Source organism: Equus przewalskii, chromosome 29, assembly GCF_037783145.1.
Source record: "Equus przewalskii isolate Varuska chromosome 29, EquPr2, whole genome shotgun sequence".
Taxonomy (NCBI): domain Eukaryota; kingdom Metazoa; phylum Chordata; class Mammalia; order Perissodactyla; family Equidae; genus Equus; species Equus przewalskii.
The window spans coordinates 38412264-38433079 of NC_091859.1; the positions used below are offsets into that span (position 1 = coordinate 38412264).

General features: G+C 50.9%; 1 protein-coding gene across 4 annotated transcripts in view; it reads left to right on the forward strand.

The window, feature by feature from the left end:
• Window positions 1-20816, forward strand: part of ZC3H7B (zinc finger CCCH-type containing 7B) — a 53656-nt gene that overhangs the window by 3748 nt on the left and 29092 nt on the right. For 2 of the 4 annotated variants that reach the window (XM_070599538.1, XM_070599539.1), the window contains exons 1-2: window positions 9887-9996; window positions 18205-18263. In XM_070599538.1, coding sequence (XP_070455639.1) covers window positions 18211-18263 — 53 coding nt within the window. In that variant the 5' untranslated portion in view covers window positions 9887-9996; window positions 18205-18210. Of the gene's footprint in view, window positions 1-9886; window positions 9997-18204; window positions 18264-20816 lie in introns of those variants that run through there. The other 2 variants (XM_008528059.2, XM_008528060.2) reach the window with 1 other exon arrangement.

Here is a 20816-nt window from a genome sequence, read left to right on the forward strand (position 1 = left end):
TATTTTATTTTTTTGAGGAAGATTAGCCCTGAGCTAACATCTGCTGCCAATCCTCCTCTTTTTGCTGAGGAAGACTGGCCCTGAGCTAACATGCGTGCCCATCTTCCTCTGTTTTATATGTGGGATGCCTACCACAGCATGGCTTGTCAAGCGGTGCCATGTCTGCACCCGGGAACCCTGGGCTGCTGAAGCGGAACGTGCGCACTTGACTGCTGTGCCACTGGGCCAGCCCCTGATGATGTTTGATGGTAACGTGTGGGAGAAGCCTAGTGCCCAGGGATCGGGACAAAAGACTCAGATGAGAGGAACTAGAGGGTTTAAAAATTTTAATAATTTAACAACACAGATCCAGCGATTACCTAGTGGCCAGGCCCTGTTGTGAGCTCTTTTTCCTGGATGAGCTTATTAATCTTTATAACAGCCCTCTAGGTAGGTGCTATAATTATGCCCATTTTACAGGTGAAGAAACTCTGGCACAGAGAGGTTAAGTGGCACTGTGTAAGTGGCAGAGCTGCAGAGCAAACCTAGGCAGTCTGGCTCTTGAGTTGGCCCAGTGTGGTCCTGGGTACGGCTGGGAAGGGGGCGAAGAGACTGCTGGGGCTGCAGTGGTAGACCTTAGGCGGCAGAAGGTGGAGGTGTCCTCTGAGGAAGTCTGGCTGCAGCCGAAGCCGGAGCTGCAGCCTGGGTTGATGAAGTGACTGCTGTGTGTCAGCTCTCAAGAGCCTCCACAGAGGCCAGCTCCTTTCATCACATTTAATGGCCCGTAGAAATTGGGCTCATTTTCCTTTCTCTGTCATCACCGGCTGCGGGGCTCCTTCCCGCTGTATTTATTTCCCCTACTAAGTCTCTTCTTGCAGGCGTCCTGATGGCTTCTGCAGGTGTGTTAGCGTTGCTTGCTTCCCATCAGCCGGTGGAGGCCCGGGGGGATGGAGCAGCGACATGTCTGCATTCAGAACCCCTCTATAGTCGACTTCAATTCAGCAGCAATTCCCGAGCCCTGTATCAGAGGCTGGGACGTGGGCTCGATGGTATCGGTGGCAATAGCGACAGCAGCTACCACGTATTTAATGCTGCCGTGTGCCAGCACTGTGCCTGGCACTTTCTGTGCCTTTCTGAATCCGCATAACGACTCTTTGAAGGTGAAATGATTAGTAGCAGCCCCGTTTGCAGATGAGGAGACTGAGGCTCCAAGATCACATGGCTGTGGGGGAGAGAGCATGGAGTCAGAGGGAGCCAGGCCTGTTAGACTCCTGGGTCCGAGGTCTTAGCTGCTGGGCTGGAGAGATGCCTTCAAGTGATTTCAGTCTCCATGAAGCTCTTTTCTTATCTGTCTGGAAATCCTAATTATCTGACATTTGTATTGTGCCCACAGTCCCTTATTAATCCTCATGAAAAATCCTTCAGGGTAAGAGACTTCCCTGTTTTTCAGAAGAAAACCAGTGGGTCAGCCACCTTCCAGCTCTTTCTACCCTGATGCAGAAAGAGAACAGGTGTCAGATTCCCTGTGACCAAGAGCCGTGTCTTCTGAAGTGCCAGGGTCAGCCAGCGAGCATCTATTGAGCATTTCCTTTGAGGGCTGCAGGGGAGGTCAAGGCTGTGACCCCTCTGGGGTTTTCAGAGGTTCGTCTGTGCTCTTGTTCTCTGGAGCATTCTGTGTCATGCCCTGTTCCTTTGCAGGACAGGAAACACAGGGCAGGGAGTCCAAAGTCCTGAGTTTCATTTCCAACGTCAGCACATCCCGGCTGCATGATCTGGGGCACAATCATTTCATCAGTCTTGGCCTTAGTCTCCTGTTCTGTGAAATGGCCTTGCTGATTCAGTCCTGTCTGCCTCTGGTTTGCTATGAGAGTCAAATGAAGGAAATTTGAAAGCTATGAAGCCCCCTGGTGTACGGGCATGGTTGCGGTTGACATGAACATTTAATAACCTCCAGAATATTCCTGAATCTTTTTTACTACCCACCTTGATCCAGGCCTGCACCACTGCAGTAGCCTCCTAACTGGTCTTCCAGCTTCCCCGTTTGCCATCCATCCTTCAGGAAGCAGCCAAATGGATCTTCTTGAGATTCAAATGAGACCCTGTCACTCCTCTGCTGAAAATTTTCCAGTGGTTTCCTGACGCATGCAGAACACAGCACTGGCTCTCCAGCGTGGCCAGCCTCAGCCTTCCCCTCACGCTGTACTCTCTACCTGGCTTGCCCTCGCTCCAGTGCTGCAGTCACATGGCCTTCTCTCTTTTCCTTGAACATTCTGAGCTTGTTCCCACCTCAGGGCCATAGCTTTTAGTGTACTCTTACCCATCTCCCATCTTCCCGTGGCTGGCTCCTCTTGTCTCTTAAATGCTGCCTTGGAGGGCCTTCCCACCCCGCCACATCACTCCTGCAGGTTTCCCATTTTCATTTCTTTGTAACCCTTATCTCTATACTTGTGCATTTAACACTCACCTGTTTATTTGTCTTCCCACACCTGGACAGGCTCCACAAGGCCAGGGTCTTTATTAACCTTGTTCCCCCAGAATCTGGCAGAGCCCCTCACACAGAAAGGTGTTCTATGGAAATTTGTTGAATACGTGAATAATAGGAGCAGGGTGGTCCAGAACAGCCCTTGCCAAAAAATAGTGGCCTAGACAGAAACTGCAAAGAAATTGGTGTTGACTCATTGAAAAGTACTTACAGGATAATTTTGTAAGTTGCCAGGTGCTCCCTAACAGCTCCCAGTTCGGCGGAAACACAAATTTCTGACCTGCATAGTCTTGCAAGGTGGGTATCATTAACTTCATCTTGCAGATGACAAAACTGAGGCTCAGAGAGTGCCCTGAAAGCTAGTCTAGGATGTGCTGGCATTGGAACCCAGGTCTGGTGGATGCACAGCTTAGGGCCCCTTGCACGAGCCCAGCCTGTTTCCCTGGCTTCAGGCAAACAGAGCAGCCCGTGGGACTCTCTTGATGCCCGGGTGGTACAACCACAAGGATTTTTGAGCTTTCTGTTAAAACAAGAAAGCTCTCCACAGTACCAAGCAGTCACTCTGAGCTATGGGACTGTGAGCGACTTCTGTTTTGTTTTGTTTTTATACTTGCCCATAATTCCCAAGGGTTTTACGATCAGCTACTGTTACTTTTCTATTTAAAAAGGAGAGTTATCGTTTAAGCGTCTCACTTTAGCACCGAAGCCCGTGGGTGGTGGTGGAGAAGCTGGAGCCTGGGCCTCTGGAGACAGACAGGTGGTTTGAACCCTTCCTGTGGTTGTTGGGAACATAAGACAAGACTGTGAAAGTAAAAGCCCTTTGTAACCAGAACGCTGCAGGCGGAAGGAGGGCCCTGCTTCGCTGCTGACTCTTAGTTTGGCTGATGGTGGGGCTGTGGGGGAGGCCCCGGGAAGTTTCCTGAACTTTGGTTTCTGTTCAAGGTGGCCAGTTAAAACAAGCTACGAGTTGCTGAGGCTGACAGGTGGTTCCTGATGGAGCCAGAGGCGGTGCCAGGACCTCCATCTTTCTTCCTCAGCAGCTGTGTGGCCTTGGACAAGTCTCGGACTCCTTCAAGTCTCACATTTGTGTGTGTGTGTGAGAGGAAGATTGGCCCTCAGCTAATATCTGTTGCCACTCTTCCTCTCTTTTTTTTTGACTTGAGGAAGATTGTCACTGAGCTAACATCTGTGCCAATCTTCCTCTGTTTTATCTGGGACCCTGCCACTGTGGCTTGACCAAAGGGTGCTAGGTCCACACCCGGGATCTGAACCAGCGAACCCCAGGCTACTAAAGCGAACTCAACCACTATGCCACTGGGCCGGCCCCTTGCTTTTATTTTTTTTTCAAGACTTTATTTTTTTCAATCCTCGCTTTTCTGAAGAAAGTGGAGATAATGACACCTACCTTTGAGATTATTGTAGGGATAAATAACATGATTCCTTAGAACAGGGCTTCTGCATCGTCTCTGCACCGCAGACCTGTTGGACAGCCTGGAGAAGCCCACAAACGCCTTCTCAGAATCCTGATTTTAAAATAAAATACACAGGATTACAACAGAATCCAATTCTCTTGAACTTCAGCTGGGCTTTTTTTTTTTTTATCAACGCACTAAAAAAACAAGATCTGGCAGTGAGTCTGTTCTAACTACTGTGATTTCGAAGTTGTGATGAGCAGGAACGAGATTTTGTTTCGTCTTCAGTAGCTGAGATGTGATGGGGAAAGAGCTGTGATTTCTTGTGCTGACGCTGCTGCGGTGTCTTGCCGACATTCATAATGGAAGGGAATGCTAAATATCAGGTAGAGGTTAGTGAAGAAAAGTTGTGTTTGCCCATCCAAGTTCACGGATCCCTGAATTCTCACTGTGGGCCCAAGTTCAAAACTCCTGCCAGAGAAGGCGCTTGACACCTAGTGGGTGATCTCCCGAAATGAAATGAGCCGAGACCCCTCCCTGACCTCCTTGGAGCAGAGGGTCCTCGGATGGACAGACAGGGTGCATAAGGACTGTGGGGAAGGGATAAATGCAGACCTGGAAAGCTGACTAGTGAGGTCGGGGATGGCGAAATTAAACCTTTCCTGGTCTCTCTGAGCAAACCTTCAAGGGCCTGGTGAGTCAGGAGAAGTGCCAGGCGTGGAGATGACATAACCTCAGGTGGTGTTCATGTGTGTGGCATGTCTGCAGTCTGCAATGACTCCTGCTCCTTCTAGAAACCTGGGGCAGTGAGTGCTAGGGGGCCTGAGTGTGGGCCTAGGCTGAAGGCAGCCTGTGGGGATGGACGAGGAGCACCACTGGGTTGAGAGGTGCTTGTGTGGGCTCCAGAGCCCAACTGCCAGGGTTCAAATCCCAGCTTTGTCACTTACTAACTAACTGTGTAACCCTGGCAGTTTACTTTACCTGCTTGTGCCTTGGTTTTCTCATCTGTAAAATGGAGATGATGATAATACTTTCTTAGGGGGTATTGTGAGGATTAGGTATTATATTTAAAGCTCTTAGAACAATATCTGGTAGGGAAAAGTGCTTAATAAATGATGAGTGAAGTCAGCATCTTCCCTGTTATTCTAGGATTCATGAGACTCTGCTTACTAAGAATAGGTTCCTGAGCACTGTTTCTCTGTATGGCTCAGAGATGAATCAGATGCAGCTTCTGCCTTCAAGGAGGTCGTAGTTTAGGGAGAGGATGGGGACATAAGCACACAATTTCAGTTAACTAGGATGAGTGCAATGGTCATGGTGAGCTTGGGGTGCTGTGCTAGTGTGGGGGTCAGGGAAGGAAGGCTTCCTGGTGGAGGAGCCACCTCAGCGGAGCTTTAAAGAAGCACCGGGCGTTAGCCAGAGTGGGAAGGAAGCAGTGGGTGTGCAGGTTGTTCCAGACAGAGCAGGCAGCTTGAATGGGAAGCCGGATGGTCCACTGTTGCTGGAGGGGAGGCCAGGCCCACCCTGTGGTGCTGTGTGCCTGGGAAGAGCAGCTTGGCCGTTGTCCTCCTGGTAGTGGGTGTCGTGGAACGTTTTGTTTGTTTTTTAACTTTTTATTCACAGGAAATTGCAAAAATAGTACAAAGAGATCCCTTCACCCAGCTTCCCCTGATGGTGAAATCTTATGTAGCTGAGGTACGTTATCAAAACCAGAAGACTGGCACTGGTGCCTTGCTGCACTGCAGAGCTGAATCACTTTGCGCCTTTCTTTAAACCGCATTCATGGGCATGTGCGCACACACGCACCTGGCAGGGTTTTGAGCAGGGGAGTGACGTTGACATATATGTCAGACAGATATCCTGACCCCCAGATGACAACAAATTGGTGGGGCTTGGTGGAGGCTGTGGACAAGAGATGATGAGGGCCTGTGAGATAGCCGTGGTTGCGGAGATGATGAGAGGAGCCATAGTGTGGAGAAGGGTTTCTGAAGGAAAGGTGGAAGGAATTGGAGATTAAGAACAGGATGATGGTTGGAGCTGTGACTTGAGCTGGGACTAATGGAGGAGGAGCAGGATTAGGGGAGATGCTGCTGAGTTAAATGTGGAATGTGTTATGTTGGAGGAGTACCCAGCCCAGCTGGGATGGGCACCAGGGAGGACTTCTGGACATGGAGGCATCTGAGCTGGGTCTTAAAGGGTGAGTAGGAGTTAGCCAGCTGTGTGTGTCGGGGGGCATTCCAGGTGGAGGGCCCAGGATTAGGAAGGTCATGGAGGTCATAAGCAGCCTGGGTGTTGGACGTTGGGCAGGTAGCACTGCCTGGAAGGTGAGAGATAAGAATCTGAAATGTTGGGGAGGGGGTGAGCCTGGAGGGAGGAACAGATTGGTGAGTCATTGACATGACTCATGAGATCATGAAATGCAAGAGCTCGTGTGGCGCAAGCATGTGGAGTGAGGAGAGCAGGAGCACTGTCCCTAGATGGAGGCTCAGGGGCATCGCACTTGAGACCTGGGCAGAGGAAGAGGAGCCCCTAATGGACAGAGCGGGAACCATCAGAGGGGTGTGAGGAGGACCTGGCAGATGCAGCTGAGAGTCCTGGAAAAGGCCAGTGAAAAACTGTCCCTCTGCTGGACTCAGCACCTAGGAGGTCCCTGGGATGGGGAGGACCCTTGGCTCCTTCAGTGGAGTGGAAGTGGGCTTGCCATGAGTTGGGGAGAGGAGTGGGAAGTGAGGATGTGGAGACAGTGTAGACAACTCATTCCCAAAATGTGACCAAGAAGGGGAGGCAAAGTTGTGCATTAGCCAAAAGGGATTTGGGATCGGGGAGGGAATTATTTTGGGGCTGAGGGAGACTTGAGCGTGATGACTGATCGAGGGGTCTCGGAGCTGGGTCTGATTGCTTAATGGGCAACAGTAAGGGTGATGTTGATGTGTGTGGGCCCTGGGGCCAGGCTGCTGGGGTTTGAATCCCAGCTCCACCATGTACCAGCTGTGTGAGCTTGGGGACATCACTTAACTTTTCTGTGCCTCTGTTTTCTCCTCTGCAAAGTGAGAATGATAGCAGTCCCTATCTCATAGGGTTGTGCGAGCCTTAAGGAAGATATTATCTGTAAAGTGATCATGACAGCCCTTGGCACATGGTAACTACTCAGCAAATGTTCATATTAATACCTACTGTTAATTTCTCGGTTTTAGTTTTTCTTATTTATGTGTTCAGTGTTCATTCTTTCTTATCTATATAATGCCTGGATTGGATGAGTTGATAGACATTCATCCGTTTCTTTTACCACCATTTACTGAGCGCTTGCTCTGTGTCAAGCTCTGGGCCAGGCATTGAGACTTTGAAGAGGTTGCGACAGTCCCTGCCTGGTCTGAGCAAGGTCTGAGTCTCTCAAATCCTGTCATCTCCACACCTTTTCCAAAGTGGAAAAAAAAGTGTTTCCTTCATGGTTCTTAGGTCAATAGTTGGGTCTTTTTCTCAGGGAAAACAGCCCATGGACATTTTGGAGGCCTGAGCGCCAGGTTTAAAGCAGGCTGCTGGTCCCCACGTGGCCCCTGCCCTCCTGGGTTAGCCTCAAGTCATCATCTCATTTTTGTATCTCAGATTACAAAGTTAATACTTGCTCTCTGCAAAAAAACATCCAAACTGTGCTGAGGTGTGTAAAACAGAAAGGAAATGGCTGTGTTCTGTTGCCCCTTGCAGATTCCAGTCTCAGAGAGAACCAGTTAAATTGGAGAATATTCTTTCAAACCCCTTCTTTATATAAACACACATTGCATACAGATGTGATCATACAACACAAAATGTTCTGAAATCTGCTGCTTTTTGTCTTTCTCAACTATGTACAGAGGCATCTCCGGGACATGCATGGAGATTCAATAGCCGCATTGTATTTTCTGTGGTATGGGTATACTATAATTTAATTGATTGATCGATTAAATTTTTTTTAAGGTTTTATTTTTCCTTTTCCTCCCAAAGCCCCCCAGTACATAACTGTGTGTTTTTAGTTGTGGGTCCTTCTAGTTGTGGCATGTGGGATGCCACCTCAGCATGGCTTGATGAGTGGTGCCATGTCCCCGCCCAGGATTTGAACTGGTGAAACCCCGGGCTGCCAAAGCAGAGCATGTGAACTTAACCACTCAGCCATGGGGCCGGCCCCCGATTAAGTCTTTCAATCTGGTGGATATTAAGGTTGCTTCTAATTTTTAACTCTTACAAAAAATACATCCCAGTGTAAGTATAATTGAGTGCTTTTATAAGGATTTTGGTAGGTTAAATTCTTGGAAGTGAAATTTCTGGGTCAAAGGGAAAGGACATTTTATCATTTGGAAGGCTTTTGGTGGCAAGTAATAAAATTCCTACCTCAAAACAAGAGTTTTTTTGGGCTTTTTATTTTCTGAGGAAGATTAGACCTGACATCTGCTCCCAATCCTCCTCTTTTTGCTGAGGAAGACTGGCCCTGAGCTAACATCCATGCCTATCTTCCTCTGCTTTCTATGTGGGACACCTACCACAGCATGGCTTGCTGAGTGGTGCCGTGTCCACACCCGGGATCTGAACCGGCGAAGCCGGGGCCGCCAAAGCAGAATGTGCACACTTAACCACTGTGCCACCCGGCGGTCCCAGGGAGTTTATTATTTGACATAGTAAGTGAGGCAGAGCAGTTCCAGGGTTGGCTAATTTATGGCTCAGACGTGTCATTAAGCACCTTTGGTCTTTCTGTGTTTCCACTCTGCCATCCCCAGTGTGTTCCTCTCCTTACTAAACTCTGGCAAACAGTAGCAGAAGAAGGGAACAGTTCTTCTGTCGGGATTTAAGTATGAAGGAAACCTTTCCCAGAAGCCCCTTGGCTGACATCCCCTCCTTTCTCATTGGCCAGGATCATGGCACATGCCCTTGCCTAAGCCAATCGCTGGCAAGGAAAAGGACCGTTATGATTGGCCTAGCCCAGAGCAGGTTCACCTGAGTGACAGAAAGGAACAGGTGGGGCTGTGCCAGGGAGGAAGAGGGAAGCCGGCTGCCTGGTAGGCAGCCCTGGCTCATTTGGTAGATGTTGTTACATTGCTTCACAGAGATGCTACTGTTCACACGCGCAGTGTATTTGCAGCGTTGGCGAGTGCCTGTTCCTTCGCACTCCTCAACCAGGCTCTCCTCCACTTAGTCCTACAGGTGAAAAGTTGTGTCTTGTTCCGACGTATGATGATTCTATCCTTGATTTTGAGTATCTTTTCTTAATGATTTATAGTTCCTGTGAATTTCCATTAGTGTTCGTTGCTCATCTTTTTAAGTAATTATAACGATTACAAAATAATAATCGTTAATATTAATTAAATGTTTATCATGAATCGTCTCATTGAACCTTCACAACAACCCTGTACGGTAGATATTAGTATCCCTGTCCTAAAGATGTTTTAAAGGTAGTGAAACACCGAGAAATTAAGCAGCTTAAATACAGTTAGTAAGGAGCAGAGCTTGGATTTGAACCGAGGTGTGCGCCTGGGTACGTGGTCGTATATTGTGCTGACACCGTGACGGAATCGTTTCCTGAAGCTTCCTTAATTCACAGCTGTATTTCTGGGGAAAGCCAATTTGAGGCAGGTCCAGCTTGAAATTCCTAAATTATCAGAACCTGGACCTGGAGTTGAGGGGTGGGGACTGCCCGGCTTGGCAGTGGGATCCTGGGCAGCTCTGGGCCTCGGTTTTTCTCTTGGACTTTTTCTTTAAAAAGAAGCGAGGTTTGTTCGGCCTACATGCTCTTTGCTCTTCTACCAAGTGCCCGATCTGAGCCATGCCTAGCGCTCTCACCCTCAAGGAGCTCACCTCCTTCAGCTGCGAACTAACAATCTTTTAAATACTGTCTTAGTCTGCTCAGGCTGCTGTAACAAAATAACGTAGACTGGGGGGCTTAAACAACGGAAATTTATTTTCTCACATTCTGGAGGTTAGAAGTCCAAGATCAAGGTGCTGGCTGATGCGGTTTCTGGTGAGAGCTCTCTTCTGGCCTGCAGGCGCTGCCTTCTTGCTGTCCTCACACAGCCTTTCCTTGGTGCTTGCAAGCATGCCCACGGGGAGAGAGTGAGCAAGCGCCGGTGTCTCTTCTAATAAAGACGGTCATCTGATCAGGTCAGCTCCTTATGACCTCATATAACCTTAATTACCTCCTTATAGGATCTCTTTCCAAATACAGTGACATTGGGGGTTAGGGGTCCAACATATGGTTTTGGGGGTATATAGTCAATCTATAGCATTCTGCCCCTGTTGCCCCCCCATTCATGTTCTTATCACATACATAATGCATTCACTCCATCCCAACAGTCCCAAAAGTCTCAACTCATTTCAGCATCAACTCTAAAATCTAAAGTCCAAAGTCTCATCTCAATCAATACGTGTGAGTGAGACTCCCGGTGTGATTCATCCCGAGGCAGAGTTCCTCTCCAGCTGTAAACCTGTGAAACCAAACAAGTTATGTGCTTCCAAAATACTGTGGTGGAACAGGCATAGGACCGACGTTCCCTTTCCAAAAGGGATTAGTCAGAAAGGAGAAAGAAGTGATGGGTCCCAAGCAAGTTCAAAACCCAGTGGGGCAAATTCCATTCGATTTTAAGGCTTGAGAATCATCTTTTGGGACTTGATGCTCTCCCTCCATGCCCACTGGGGTGGCAGCATCACCCCACAGCTCTGCCAGCAGTTTGCCTCCCAAGGTTCTGCCAGCGGTTTGCCCCCACAAGGCTCTGGGTGGCAGCAGCAGGGCCTGTTGAAAAGGAGGCAGTGGCCCCACCCTTTGAAACCAAGAAGGCAGCCCTGATGATCTCTGAGTCACCTTGGGGGTCATACTTCCCTTTTCTTGGAGGATAAAGCCTGTTTGCAGCCAAATAGCCCATGGTTCTGTCCCGCAGATTCCGGAAGTCTGACAGCCTTCCTCCGTTCCACGGTCCAGCTTCCTCTGTCCCCTTTCGTTCAAACTGGCAGTGTTTCCGCTGGTATAATCCCATCTCTATTTCTGACTTGTGCTGAAGGCTGATTACACCCGTGATTCACACCCATACTCATCTCCTTATCAAACCGGTTGTTCAGCCTTGCCCTTAGTGTTCCCTTCAGAACACACTTTCTCATTTCTTTGCAATATGAATAGGCTGAGAATTTTCCAATTCTTCGAGTTCTGGTTCCTTTTGTTTACCAATTCCTTCTTCAATTCATCTCTCTTCTCTTGCATTTTACTATAAGCAGTGAAGAGGACCCATGCCACAATTTCCATACTTTGCTTAGAAATCACCTCTGCTAAATATCCAGTTTCATCACTCGAAAATTCTACCTTCCACAAAACACCAGAACACGATTCAGCCAAGTTCCTTGCTACTTTATAAGTATCACTTTCCCTCCAGTTCCCAGTAGTCTATTCCTCATTTTCTTTCTGAGCTTTCACCAGAATGGCCTTTAAAGTCCATATTTATACTAACAGTCCCTTGATGGCAATCTAGGGTTTTTCTAACACACACCTCAAAACTCCTTCAGCCTCTACCCATCATCCAGTTCTAAGGCCACTTCCATGTTTTTAGGTGTTTGTTATAGCAGCACCCCGCTTCTCGGTACCCAAATCTGAATTACTCTACTCAGGCGGGCAGAACAAAGTACCGGATCAGAGCCCTACCCTACGGCCTCATTTAACCTTAGTTGCTTTCCTAGAGGCCCCGTCTCCAAGTGCATTCGCATGGGGGTTAGGGTTTCAACATATGAGTGTAGAGGGGGACACAAACATTCAGTCCATAACAACCACCTACAAAAATATTCTTCCCAGAGGAGGGAAATTGATAAGGAGGGAGGATGTGGGGCATTAGGTACCTGGGGTTTGGGGGGCTTTACTCACCTGGCCCGTTGTTAATGAGGCTATCTGATGCCCATCTCCCCAGGCCCCTGGAACCCAGGCTCCAGGATCACTGTGTAGTCTTGAATAAGCTTCTTGGAGCACTATTTTCCTGCCTAATAGAGTTGCAGTAAGATTTAAATAAATCTCATTTATTTAATGATGATTCATTTTCATGTAGGGCAAAGCCAGACACAGAGCTGCCGTTTTGTTCAAAACCTCCTGTAACTTCCCATCTTACTTAGATTGGAAGCCACAGCACTCGCCCCACCTACAAGGCCTGATGTATAGTCTTCCCTGCTAATCTCTCTGACCTTCCTGTTCAGCACGCTTCCCACTGCCCACTCTGCTCCATCCACACTGGCCTCCTTGGTCTTCCTCAAATACACAAATCAGTCTCTACCTCAGGACCTTTGCACTCACTGTTCCTTCTGCCTGAACACTTTTCCTTAGGCATTCACAGGGCTCTCTGCTTTCTGTCCTTTAGACCTCTGCTCAAATCTCAAAGAGGCCATCCCTGAGTCTCCTGTATAATTGTAGCTCCTGGGGCTGGCCCCATGGCCGAGTGGTCAAGTTCACACACTCTGCTTTGGTGACCCAGGGTTTTGCTGGTTCGGATCCTGGGCGTGGACATGGCACCGCTTGTCAGGCCATGCTGAGGTGGCATTGTGCATGCCACAACTAGAAGGACCCACAACTAAAAATATACAACTATGTACTGGGGGGATTTGGGGAGAAAAAAGCAGGAAAAAAAAAAAAAGGAAGGTTGGCAACAGTTGTTAGCTCAGGTGCCAATCTTTAAAAGAAAAAAATCTAGCTCCCTGTCACTTTATCTCCTTAGTTTTTCCTTCATTGTGTGTATCCTTCCTGTATTACATTATGTATTTATTTATGTCCTCTTCCACTAGAACATATGCTCTAAAAGAGGAGAGACTTGGTCACCTTTGTTAATTGCTAGATCCCCAACAAGCCTAGAACATTAAGGTATTCCTTAAGTGCTCGTTGCACGGACGGGTGGGTGGATGGATGGGGTGGGTGGCTGGCTGTATTGAAACTCCTATTTCATGGTATTGTAACTGTGTCCCTGCAGTCTAGTTTCGCCACTAGACCATGGGCCCTTCGAGGGCAGGGATTTTGTTTCAGTTGTGGCTGAGTCCCCTGCACCCAGAGCAGGACTTGGCATAATGGAAGTGCCCAGTCATGTTTAAAGAATGAGTGAGTTGAGGGTGTGAACGTGGTTCCCCCTCTTCCTCCAGCTCACCCAGGGTTACTGTCCTGGTGGCTTCTGTGGTTGTGTCTTCCAGGCAGTGTGTCCCTCCGTCGCGGGCTGGCACTTAGCAGGTGCTCAGTAGTTTGCTTTCTGTGACAAGCATGGTGGGGCAAAGCCAGGTGTAGAGCCAGACCACGCAGCTCTTGGAGTGGTCGGTACCACTCCCGTCCTCAGGAGGGACCGCTGGAGTTGCCAGTAGAAGACCCCTCACTCGGGGGAGGTGAGCATGGTACCTGGTGCATGGCAGGTGCCCAGGAAATGTCGGTTTCCTTCCCCTGTGTCCCCATGACCCTCTGGCTTTTTCCTAGTTGTAGGCCAGGCCTACTGGCCGACCCATTTGCAGCCCTGGAGGAGGGTTTCTCACCGTCATGGCTGTGCAGATTGTGGGGTGCCACAGGAAATTAAGGGGTACAGGCCAGGCTCCGTGCACATTGCTTCTGGGCTGGCGTCCTGTCGGGAATGTCCCTCCTTTGCCAGTCTACCCGAGAAACTTGTCCTTCTCCTTCACACCCAGGCCAGGGACCACCTCCTGCAGAGCCTTCTCTGGCCACCCCGATGGATCCCCTCTCCGTCTTCTTGGTTCCCAGGCCCCTTGCACCCACAGTTAGCCTGCACCACAGCTGCTGGCTCCTGTCAGCCCACCATCTTTCTCTCCCTTTGGACCAGGAGTTCTTGGGGGGCAGGGCTGGGCCTGAGTGACCTATTCTGCATCTCCCTGCGCCCCCATGCCCAGCATTGTGCCTGGCACCAAGTAGGAAGGTCATAAATGTTAGCTGAGCTGAATTAAACCCTCTTTGTCCATGTCTGTCTTTGCCCTTGGCACAAGAGACTGACTCACCAGCGTGGTTGAGAGAGTCAGAAAATCTTGCTAAAGGAGGGGGCTGCATCCTGGTCCCCAGTAAGACCTGGGCCTCTGACTTGGTGTCGCTTCATATTACTATGAGTTTTAGCAATAGTTTATTATCACAGGGGTTGGGGTGGATGGGTGTGAAGGCCCAAGGCATCTGTGCCTCCACTGGGCATCTCTTGTTCATGGCCGACCTCGCATATGGGGGCACTCTTTCTTTAAAGCCCCGCTGGTGCCCAGCCTCTCGGGGCAGCCCCAGCCAGCCTGGAAACGTTGTTATGTGAGATGAAATCTATTTGCCAACTGTGGCCTGCAGCCTTTACACTCAGTGGAATGACTCTAGAGTGGTCGATATGTAGACCATATTGGAAATTGGAATTGGAAATTGGAAGAAACAATATTTTTGTAGAGAAGACTTCCCCCAAATCACCCCACAGAGACATCTCCCCTCTCTGGGGCCCGGGCATTCGTGGAGCCCACGCACAGCTCAGGTGACTGTAAAGGTTGCCGAGTGGTTCTGCCTCGACTGTGCCTTTCGCGGGGGAGAGCGGCAGTGTCTTTACTGACCTGGTCAGTAGTTCCAGCTGTGGCCCCCACTTGCTGGCTGCAGGCCTTGTGACCTCTTGGATCCTTACTGTCCCCATCCCTCAAATGCGGGTCCCAGCACGGCCCAGCCCCCAGGGTCATCAGTCGGGATCAGATAAACTGTGGGAGATGACAGTGATTACATAAACCATCACATGCAGCCTGCCAGAAGGCCTCCCCCTTGCTGACACCTGGGAGCCAACTCCTACTCAACCTTCAAGGCTCATTTCAAGTGTCGCCCCTTTGAGGAGCTTCCACTCTCTTTGTGCCTCCCCCACCTGTGTTTACCACAGAAGTCTGGTTTGGGATGGAGCCTCTGGGATATCTTTTCGTGTCTCTAACTAGGTGTGAGGCCTGGGTGGGGGTGGGCACCATGGCCTTCTCATCTGCATGTAATGGGCTTATGGCACATGTCGAATTGAATGCCCAGCATGGGAATTCTGATTTAATAGACACCATTTGTTAAGTGCCTGCTGTGTGCCCGGTCCTGCAGCGAGTGCCTCCTGTGTATTAAGCCTGTCCGAGGGCGCTATTTGTAATCTCCGTTGTACAGAGCAGGAAACTGGGCCTCAGGGAGGCAGAGTGACCTGCTCAGGGCTCCAAACCGTCTCCAGAGGCCATACGCACCGCCGCCCTACTGCTTTGGGTGTTGGGTGCTCAGAGAGGCGGGTTCCCACAGGGCCAGCTGAGGAACCTTCGTCCGGCCTGGAGAGAGAATCTTTATTCCTCGGCAGTGATTCAGATTTTTTGGGCGTGACCGCTTGGGATGGTTATGGCAGTGTTCGCTTCCGTTACGTCTGCTCAGACGTCAGGGCCGAGAGCGCTGACTGACACGTTGCCCTCTGACCGCTACGGTTTTGAGAGAACCACAGCCTGAGCAGAGCTCCGAGAGGGCACCAGGGCCGTGCTCCCGCGTGGCGTGAGCTGGTGTGGGGAGACTGTGATCAGCCGAAGGTAAAGAGAGTCGTCAGGCTCTAGGCAGGGGAGGACAGGGTCCAATTTGTGGGTTTGAAAGACCCCCTTGATGTCCTCAAGGAGGTGGGGGCCAGTGAGGAGGCTGGTCCACTGTCTGAGGGCAGGAAACACGCCAGGCAGTGGGAGGGACAGGGACTGGATTGTGACCCAGGTCGAATTGGCAGGGCTTGGTGGCCATGACCGTGGCCGTGCCCTGTGGTGCTAATCGTCCAGGCCTGTGGGGGCCTTCTCCCCTCCCACAGCTCCCTGCCAGCGCTGGGCCATACTGCACTGGGGATTGGCACACCCTCGTCTCCCACAAGACAAACTTCTATTCCAGGGCAAGGATGGGGTCCGACCCAACTGTGGCTCTCAGGCGACAGGATGACTGAGTGTATGGTGGAGCGACTCGGTGGAGGGGCTCGGCTTTGAAGGAGGGATAGCGTTTCATTCGCAGGATGGAGAGGAGCGTGGCTGCACAGGTGGAGGGAACCAAAGGGCAAAGGCCAGGAGGCAGGAACTCCCAGCAGCCTATTCTGGCTGGAGGCTGGAGTAGGGTGGGCGTGAGGATGATGAGAGCTGTTTCACAGACAGGGAAACTGAGGACAGAGAGAGACCAATGAAGAGGCCTGCTTGGCAAGGCGGGGATAGCCCTGGGCCATCACTGCCTGCCTCACTGCAGGAGAAGGGGTCATAGCTGTCATGTCCACCCCAGGAAACTCTTGCAAAGGTTTTTGCAAGAGGGATGACGCATATTCCTGGGTTGTTGGACTGTTGCTCTGCACATGTCGTCTCCTGAACCCTTACGACAGTCAGTGTGGTAGGAGCTGCCATCAGCCCTGTTTTCCCCATGAGGAGACGAAGGCGCAAAGTCACACAGCAAATGCTGGCATTCACACCCAGGTCTGTCTGAGTGCAGAGCCCTGACCCCTGGCAGGGCAAGCATGTTGTGGACACTTGTCAATGACTGTGGCCCTGCCCGAGGTGAGGGTCTGGTGTCAAGAGCACTGTTCTGGGAGCCTGAAGACTTGGTGTGGCTTCGCTTGCCCCCATCCCCCCAGAAGAACAAGTGGGAGGGGGGAGGTTCCGGTGAACTGAGCTCCTTGCTCCCATGCGCTTATCTCCTTGGAGCCCCACAACCACCTTGCTAGGGGGCTTGTCAGCCGACATGCTACACCGATGAGGAAAGGGAGACACAGAGGAGCAAAGTAGCCTGCCCCGGCCACAAGGCATCTCACAGCTCAGAGTGTGACAAAGGACATGGCTCCAACTTTGCTTGCCCACTCACAGGTTGGTGACCTTGGGAAAGAGACTTCACGTCTTCGTGCCTCACTTTCCTGATCTGTAAAATAGGGTCAGTGACCCTGCCCCACTTACCTTACAGGGTTGTTGTGAGGATAAGGTGCTTGAGCACAGATGGAAGTAAAGAATAAGAAAGTAAAGAATTTTTAGAAGGTATGAATTTTGTATACTTGCTCCCTCCCCAAAGTAGTTGGGTGTTTTTTACACCTTTTTACATCTAGGTGCCAGCGAGGCAGCGAGGATCCACTCCCTTTGTCCGTGTCCCAGCCCTCTGCGAAGCTGTGTAGGAGCCAAGTACAAGGTGGGAGGGCCAGTCCCACAGCCCCGGACTGAGGCAGTCCCACCTTCCAGGCCTTGCCCACAGCCTTCTCACAGTAATCATTGATAGGGAGGGAATGAGGGCCCCACTTTGGGGCAGAGACTAAAAGGGGCTCTTGAGTGGCCGGGACAGAAGCTGCTGGCTGCCAGCTGGGCGTTGGGAGCCCCAGGCTCAGTTCTGACCCAGGGGAAGGCCCTGGGCTGCAACTGGGTGGGACAAGCTGACCTGCAGCTCGCCTTGCAGTCCATCCATGGTGGCCTGGAGGGGAAGCCAGGTGGGCTGCTTGGATCTGGCTGTGAGCTCCTGGCCCTGGGGGTCTTACCCAGGAGCTGCCAGACCCTTAATGATGCTGCCTGAGCCTCCCTTCTCCTTAAGCACTCCACAGTCAGTTTTCACTCCCTTCGTCTCTTGAGCAGGTACCCTGCACGTTTTCATTGCCATTCAGTTGCTGTGCACCTTCAGGCCAGTCCTTAGCCTGGCTGAGCCTCCGTCTTCCTCATCCGTCATATGAGGAATTCCCTCCACCTCCCTGTGGTGGAGCTCCAGTGAGATGGTGCACATAGGGAGGGGCAACTGCGAGGAGGGGCAGCTGCGGGGCGTGAAAGGCCAAGGCCTGGGTTCAAATCCTACCTCAGCTGCAGGCCAGCTTGTGACTGGGCTCTCTGAGCTTCAGTTTCCTCCTGGGTAAAACGGGGACAAAATGACACCTGCCTCATGGCACTGTCAGTAGGACTCAGTAAGATCCTTATACAAAGTGCCTGGGCCGGCGGGTGCCTGGTGCTGCATTGTAGCCATCATCATTGGCATCATTTTGCATTTTCTGTATCTCTTCTCCCTGACTGAGTTTGATGGTAAAACAAGGATTTTTGCTTGAACTTGAGGGTGTCCATGCAGTATTGCAACCCAAGCCTTGTGTGGGAAAGGGCAGGGGGCCTCCATGCAACCCCTTGCCCATCAAGGGCACTGTACAAACTCGGAGTCCAGTGGGACATGGGCATGGAGGGCAGAGCACCTGGCATGGTTCCAACGGTCTTGTAGACCCTGAGACAGGTCACTGTCCTCAGTGACTCCCTTCTGCACCTATGAAATACGATGAGCGTGGGAGCGAGAGCACATGATGGAGTGGGGGGTGGGGGGAGTGGAGAGCGACTGGCCCCTGCTGACTGACTGATGAACTGTATTCTCTCCCCCAGAGACTGATGGAGAGGCAGAGACGGAAGGCGGACATCGAGAAGGGGCTGCAGTTCATTCAGTGAGTGTGTGGTGGGGCCGTCTGGGCTGGGCTGAGTCCTCCGAAGGCAATGCCGAAGCGCGCACGGGCTCTTTGCAGCTCTCCCTTTTCTTGCTCACTGAGCCTTTGCTGTTCAGGCTCCCATGTGTGTTGGGGAGCGAGGAGGTAGGAAGGGCTCCACCATGGCAGGGGCCAAGGGGGTGGATCTCTGAACCCCACATGCGAGCTATGAATGCCATGTGCGTACACACCCCCTCACCTTGGTTACCCTTCCATTTTGCCCAGTGTACCATAACCCTCACCTGCCACAGATGCTCTTACACTCCCTGTTAATTCTCTGCTTGCCTGTGCACATCTTATAATAAATCAGTAGTCCTTGCTTATTGAGCACAGCTTTCAGGCTCTGTACTGGGCCTTTCACACTTGTCACCTTTTTTTTTTTTTTTTTTTTTTGAGGAAGATTAGCCCTGAGCTAACTACTGCCAGTCCTCCTCTTTTTGCTAAGGAATACTGGCCCTGAGCTAACATCCGTTCCCATCTTCCTCTACTTTATATGTGGGACGCCTACCACAGCATGGCGTGCCAAGCGGTGCCATGTCCGCACCTGGGATCCGAACCAGTGAACCCTGGGCCGCCAAGAAGCAGAATGTGTGCACTTAACTGCTGCACCACTGGGCCGGCCCACTTGTCATCTTTTTAATCTTCACAACAGCCCACTAAAGTGGGTGGTCTTATCTGCATTTTGCAGATGAGAAAACTGAGGTTCAGAGAGGTTAAGAAACTTGTTTAAGGTCACAGCTGTTAAGTGACGGGATTGTAACCCAGATCTGGCTGACTCCAGAACCCACTTTTCTTTCCATTATGTGCCCTGCCCCCCATACCCACATGCATGTTTGTTTTTTCATTTTTTTCTTTGCACACAAAATATTTTTACTGACTTTTTTATCTCTCTTAAATAGCTCCTCAGAGGCATATTTATTATGACGCTAATGAACTGCAAGCTTTGGGGCCCCTCTCTTGCACAGTCTCTTCCGAAGCCCTGGAAGGCTCCCTAGCAATTCTGTGTTTCTAATTTTGTGCTCTTTTTCTTAAATAGGATTCCCCACAAAACTGGGATTTGCATCTACGTACCCTCATATGCTCTCCAGTTTTGGTCTCACATAGACCTATAAAACACGACCTGCCATCTTACCACATTGTTGCCACAAACTGGGTCCTTTTTCACACAGACACACGGTATCGCATTGCTCTCATGGAGCTCAAGGTTATACGGTCACAGCACACTCTCTCCTTCCTCAACTTGGAATGCGATCCTTTTCCCGGCTCGGGCCTGGCCATCAGAGCTGTGGCCCACCCCACACTCTTGGCTGGGGGCCAGTCTTCTTCCATTTGGGGGACGGGTTTGATTTGGGGAAGTACTCAAATTTTATTCAGAGGCAGTCTGGTGAACAAGGTGAACCTGGAGAATACTGTCTTTCATAAGATTTCTGCCTTTAAATTAAGTCACTGAGGGCCGGCCCTCTGGCCGAGTGGTTAAGTTTGTGTACTCTTGCTTCGGCGGCCCAGGGTTTCCCCAGTTCAGATCCTGGGCGCGGACCTAGCACTGGTCATCAGGCCACGGTGAGGCGGCGTCCCACAAGCAGAGCCAGAAGGACCTACAACTAGAATATACAACTATGTACTGGGGGGCTTTGGGGAGGAGAAGAAGAAGGAAAAAACAAAAAAGACTGGTAACAGATGTTAGCTCAGGTGCCAATCTTTAAAAAAAAAAAATTAAGTCCCTGATTTCTGTGGAGCTGGACCTCTGAGCCCTGCAGACCTGATTCCCGTTCTGATTCTGCCACTTCCTGGGTGGTCTCCATAGCTGTGAGATGGAGATAATGCCACTCTGTTGTGAGGGTTAAGCAGGCCAGGGCATTGCCTGGGGTAAATGTCTGCTCTGTGTCCCCCCTTTCCCTTTCCAAAGAGGAGTTCTGAAGTTTAGCGATAGGACAGCCTCCTGGGAACCTCCAGCACCCTCCGTCTGTTGGCCTCCTAAGGGGCTGCTGTGCAGGGCAGCGCAGTAGGACCTGCTCCTTGCAGAACTGCTGTTTCCTCACATACGTACCTCATGTGCTTAGCAAACAGTTACTAGACACCTCTGGGCACAGAGCATTTTAGGAGCCAGGAAGTGATTCAGACAGGTGGGTTGGCGCTGGCTTGTGAAGGGCCTTAAACACCAGGATGAGGTGACCCTTAGGACAGAGTGTGACCTGTTGAAGATGAAGCTGATGCTGGAAAGGGAGAGGCTGGAGGATAGCGATGGGGCCTGGGCTGGGGCAGTTGGGGGAGGGAGGGATGGGCCCTGGTCTCTGACAGTGGAGAGGCAAGTGAGAGGGTGGGATGGCGAGCCCTGCTGTCACAGTCAGGGACCCCTCCTCCCCACACCCAGGGCATCTCCAACGTCTCATCTCTTCTCACTTACTCGCTTGGGCTGCTCCTTCTTGCCCAGGTGTTGGCGGAGGCTCTGCACAACAGAAAAATCCCCAGCCCTGCACTCTGGCCCTGGCTCTGACGCTGACCTGCTGTGTGACC